Source organism: Gekko japonicus, unplaced genomic scaffold (assembly GCF_001447785.1).
Source record: "Gekko japonicus isolate JY-2015 unplaced genomic scaffold, Gekko_japonicus_V1.1 scaffold446, whole genome shotgun sequence".
NCBI lineage: Eukaryota > Metazoa > Chordata > Lepidosauria > Squamata > Gekkonidae > Gekko > Gekko japonicus.
In genome coordinates, this window is record NW_015168058.1 from 1,081,593 (window position 1) to 1,086,723 (window position 5,131).

General features: G+C 47.8%; 1 protein-coding gene across 1 annotated transcript in view; it reads right to left on the minus strand.

Moving 5' to 3' along the window:
- Positions 1-323: 323 nt before the first annotated feature.
- INHA (inhibin alpha) overlaps positions 324-5,131 on the minus strand; it is a 5,372-nt gene continuing 564 nt past the window's right edge. The window contains exon 2 of the mRNA XM_015414509.1: positions 324-1,236. Coding sequence (XP_015269995.1) covers positions 479-1,236 — 758 coding nt within the window. The 3' untranslated portion in view covers positions 324-478. The remainder of the gene's footprint in view (positions 1,237-5,131) is intronic.

Here is a 5,131-nt window from a genome sequence, read left to right on the forward strand (position 1 = left end):
GAGCAGCAGGGGAGGCTGCCTGGGTTCCCCATTCCTGCCACTTGTGTGCTCAAAATCACATCCTCTTCCTAGCTATTTTCTCCCCATGGAAGGAAAAGCAGCCCAGAGGGCAAAGACTCAGCAGCCTCTCCGGCTTTCTACGGCAGCCCTTGGAGGCTGCTATTCCGCTAATAAAGGTCCAGATCTTTGGAAAGAAAAAAACCAAAGCCCCATGCCATTGTTTACCATGCTCTCCCCCCCCCCCCCAGGGTATTGAATAACTAAATGTATCCCAGATGAGAAGGTCTTTGCACTGGGCCGGCGAAGCACCTTCAGGCAATCTTTGATAGGAAGCTGGCTGAGTTTGCCAATCTTTGCAAGCTTGTAGCTTTAATTAGGTCCAGTGTGTGCCTCTTAGGCAGAAGGGGAGGTCATAGGCCCAGCTGGAGAGGAAACTTTTTTTTAAACAAAAAGCTAGCGCAGCAAAGAGGCTGGTTTGCTATAGGCAGACACAGTCCTGGGTGAGCAGGGGCAAGGAGTCATACTGGAAGGAGTAGCCCCCATCCGTGGTGGTGCGAACCCGCAGCGATTTTATGGTGCTCACCAGGGCTGCGCAGCACAGCTGGATGTTGGACTCAATGGTGTAGGTGTTCGAGCAGCTCCCGTAACAGTAGTGAAACTCAAAGCTGCTGGGGTGCACGATCCAGTGGTTCCAGTTCAGCTCTTCAAAGGTGATGTTGACGGAGGCCCGGTGGCAGTTGGCATGGGCTGTGGCATCATCCGAGGGCCTCTGCAGCAGGTTGAGGGCAGCGGACGGCCTCAGCACCAAGGAGCGTGGGGCCCGGTCACGGCTCTTGGTTTTGGTGGCTGCCACAAGGAAGGGCATCTTTGCAGCATCTGCCATGCAAGGGCAGCCAGGACAGCGGACTAACAGTACAAATATCTTCTGGGCAAAATAAGGTAAGAAGGAGTTGCCAAAGTGGAAGACTGTCCAGGTTTCTGAGGCCGGCACTGCCGTGGTGGCCACTGGGACCTGGCCTTCTTCGGAGAGCTTCAGGACCTCAGCCCCTGGCGTGGAGCTGTGGGGTGCTTCTCCCGAGAGATTGCTGCTCTGCACTTTCACGGGGCCTGTGTAGAACCACAGCTGGGCTGAGGTCACCACGCGGCTCAAGGCGTGAGGGGAGGGCTGGAAGAAGTAGGTGAAAACTCCCGAGTCCCCCAGGAGCTCGTCTGACTCAGGTGGCTCACACGGTACATCTGCAAAGGGGGAGAAAGGGGCCAGAGGTGGCTCAGCTCATGGAGATCTGCCTTTTGAGATTTTAAAATGCTGAAATCTGTCTGCTGGGTGAACAGACAGCTTATCTTTTGCCCTGCACCCCCCAGTCCCAGCTTCAAGTTTATTCCTGCTACTTCTGGATAAGAACATAAGAGATGCCAATGTTGGATCAGGCCAAAGGCCCATCCAATCCAACACTCTGTATCACACAGTGGCCTGAAATACCAGTGCCATCAGGAGGTCCACCAGTGGGGCCAGGACATTAGAAGCCCTCCCACTGTTGACCCCCCCAAGCACCAAGATGACAGAGCATCACTTGCCCCAGAGTCCCTTTCTATACCTTGTGGCTAATAGCCACTGATGGACCTCTGCTCCATATGCTTATCTAATTCCCTTTTGAAGCCGTCCATGCTTGTAGCCACCACCACTTCCTGTGGCAGTGAATTCCAAGTGTTAATCTCTCTTTGGGTGAAGAAGTACTTCCTCTTATCCGTTCTAACCCGACCGCTCAGCAATTTCATGGAGTGCCCACGAGTTCTTTTATTGTGAGAAAGGGAGAAAAGTACCCCTCAGTCGTCGTTTCTCCAAGCTAAAGAGCCCCAAGTGCCTTAACCTTTCCTCATAGGGACAGTGTTCCAACCCTTTTATCATTTGAGTTCCCCTTTTCTGCACTTTTTCCAAAGCTATAATATCCTTTTTAAGGTGTGGTGACCAGAATTGCACACAATAAGGCAACAATCTTGTCAAACTGGACATCTGTGATGTAGCTTGGTGCTGGGTGCATCTCTTCATTGTCATTTTAATCATTAAAGACCTTTGAATCCAGTGTTTGGCCACAACACAAACACAATTATAGTCACGTGAAAGAACAACAAAATAGGCAAATAATTGTGTGTAGAATAGGCAAACAAAATAGTTATGGGATGCCTCTGTAGCGGTCTGTTTTGTGGCTGGCCTGGATTCCTTTACCTATCTTAGACCTTTTCCACACAGGCTACATTCCCCACATTTGATGCTTTTGGCAAGCGAGTTCTCCCCCCCCCCCCACTCCCCCACAGCATCAGGGTGTATTCATACCCCTCCTAAGGTTTCCCTGGCTTTTCTACAATCTTTTTCCAAATCTGCTTTGTTGAGAAGTTTAGAGAAAGATGGAAGCAAAGCCTGGACGGCTGCCACGTGGACAGGAAAGTTTGAATTTTCCAGTCCTACCCACACAGCAGCCATTTTCCTGGCCCATGTCCACATGGCCCATTTTCCTGGCCCATGTCTTGGCCACCGCCCCCCCCCCCTACTGGCTCTTTTGTTTTATTAATTGGCAATTGAATGTTGTTGTATCATCACAACATTACAACAATGTGTCTGCCAGGGGAAGTCAGCTCTGGACCACTGTTTGGTCCTCGCTCATTCGATCAATAAGTACATAAGAAGGAAAAGGTCCAAACTGTATAGTGCCTTTTTGGACCTTAAAGGGGCTTTTGATTCTGCTTCAAGGGAACTTTTCTGGGTAAAGCTCGAGGGGATGTCTTTAGATGTTATTATTTCTTGTTAAAAGACTCCATACCTCCACGTCCTGTCAGGTCAGGTGTTCTTCGTCTGGGAGACTTTCCCCCAAGATCTGTGTTAGGAAAGGGGTAAAAGCAGGGGTGCATTTTAGCCCCCCATCTGTTTAACCTTTTTGTAATTAACCTTGCCTCTTTTATATCATCAGTTGGTGGCCATAGCCCTGGACTTGGCTCTACTCTTATTCCCTTGTTGTGATATGCAGATGACACGGTTCTTTTGTCTACTTCTCCTGTTGGACTAAACCGCTTACTGAACCATTGCCATGATTATTGCGTGATTAACAGGTTGGAGCTGAATTATGAAAAATCAAAGGTATTAGTCGTTCCCTATTCCTGAAAATCATATAAGTGGATTATTAATGGCAACAAACTGTTTTACTATGCTGTTACTCTGTTTGTTTATTCTGCAACTCTAATTTTACTTTGCATGGATTTTGATTATTGTCTCTTACGTGTATATGCCAATAAAGGCTTGTCTGTCATAACAATGTGTCTTTTAGGTTCTCTGAATTCCCAGCTTTCATTTTTTAAAGTAACTGTCCAGGCCCTTTTCTTATGGAGATACACCTTCTCCCTCATATCTTCATAACGAAAGAGATGACAAGACATTTTTTTTAAATGAAAACTGGGAAATCAGAAAATCCAATAAACATATTGTTATAATGCCATAACAATATCAATGTCTAATTAAAAAGCCAGTTTGGTGTAGTGGGAACCGGGTTTGAGTCCCCCCTCCTCCACTTGCACCTGCTGATGTGACCTTGGGTCAGTCACAAGCTCTGGCACAGCTGTCCTTGAAAAAGAGCAGTTTGTGTCAGAGTTCTCTCAGCCCCACCCACCTCACAGGGTGCCTGTTGTGGGGAGGGGAAGGGGAAGGAGTTTGTAAGCCGCTCTGAGACACCTTTGGGTAGTGAAGGGCGGGGTATATATCCAATCTCTTCTCTTCTTCTTCTAAAAAACAAATGGAAAAAGCTATGAGGGGTGGGGTGGTCACTGCCAGGGGACAGGGAAATTGTGGGGGAGCCTGAGAAGTGGAAGCCCCATTGCCAACGCAGTGCAGGGGGGAAACCACACAGGTCTGTCCCCACTACCTCAGAGAATGTCATCAAATAATCTTGCTCCTCCAGGTGACTTTTGAAAGCCAACTGGCTTCCTCCACCCATCTGTGGAGATGCCTACAATCCTGTGTTCTGCCTGCCTGGCTACATTCTGGGAAATGTCAGAGGTGCATATATTTATATAAGCATAGACAAGCACTTCATAATTGGGTTAGGTGTTGTTGTTGTTTAATTAGGTCCATTAACTTGGACTGGTGCAAGGGTAAACCAACACTGGACTGCTGTGTCACATGAGGCCTGCATGTTTTTACCCCAGCGGAAGTTGCTGGGTCCAATAAAAGATACTGCCGGACTTATTTTTGTTTCTCTTAACATGCCTCCATATTTACACTACAGTGCTTCAGAGGAGAGAGCCAAGCCATTTAAAAAGTATTATTTTTAAGAACTTGCTCCCTCAACAAAGTCATCTCTCCCTTTCACAGAATTTATCACATTGGTCCTGCATAATTTTTACCACATTACGACCCCCATGAGAACTCTGCCTCCCCAGCCTGGTAATTGTAATAGGCTTGGTTTTTATTCAGTTTTTCAAAAAAAGATCTTTAACAGTACAGTCCTGAATAGTTATATCCTTCGAAGCCTAGGGATTTAGAAGGGTATAACTGCATAGGATTGCACTGTTAGGCTGCAGTCCTAGGCATACTTATCTGGAAGTAAAGCTGCACTGGACAAAGTGGGACTCCTGAGCAATGTTCCCTCTAAGCTGTAGTGTCTTGTGAGCCAAAATTCAACTTTGTGAGCTACTGGCATTAAAGTTGTGAGCGAGCGACTTGGCTACTGCATGAATCAGTTTGCTCTGGAGCCCTCCTTCCTGGGCTAAGACAGAAATGTGTGAGCCAGAGGCTACAAAACTATGAGTTAGCTCACACCAACTCAGCTTAGAGGGAACACTGGAGTCCTGAGTAAACATGCACCAGCTCTGGCTGCCACCCCGTTGGAAGGCATGGCCCATCGAGGTCAAAAGGACCCTTGGATAAGCACAGACAGAATTGGGCTAAACATCGACAGGAAGGAGGACGTGTTCTGAAGGGATGATGGCACTCCCAGGGAAATCCCACAGACAAAGCAATGAACACCTACGGTTCAGAGAAATCAGCAATGGAACCCTTTGGAGTGGGGAGGTCTGTTATCAATGGGGTGCCTGACCTGTCAGGTGTGCTGCATTAGTAAAGCAGTCCTTGGTGTCTGCCCATTCC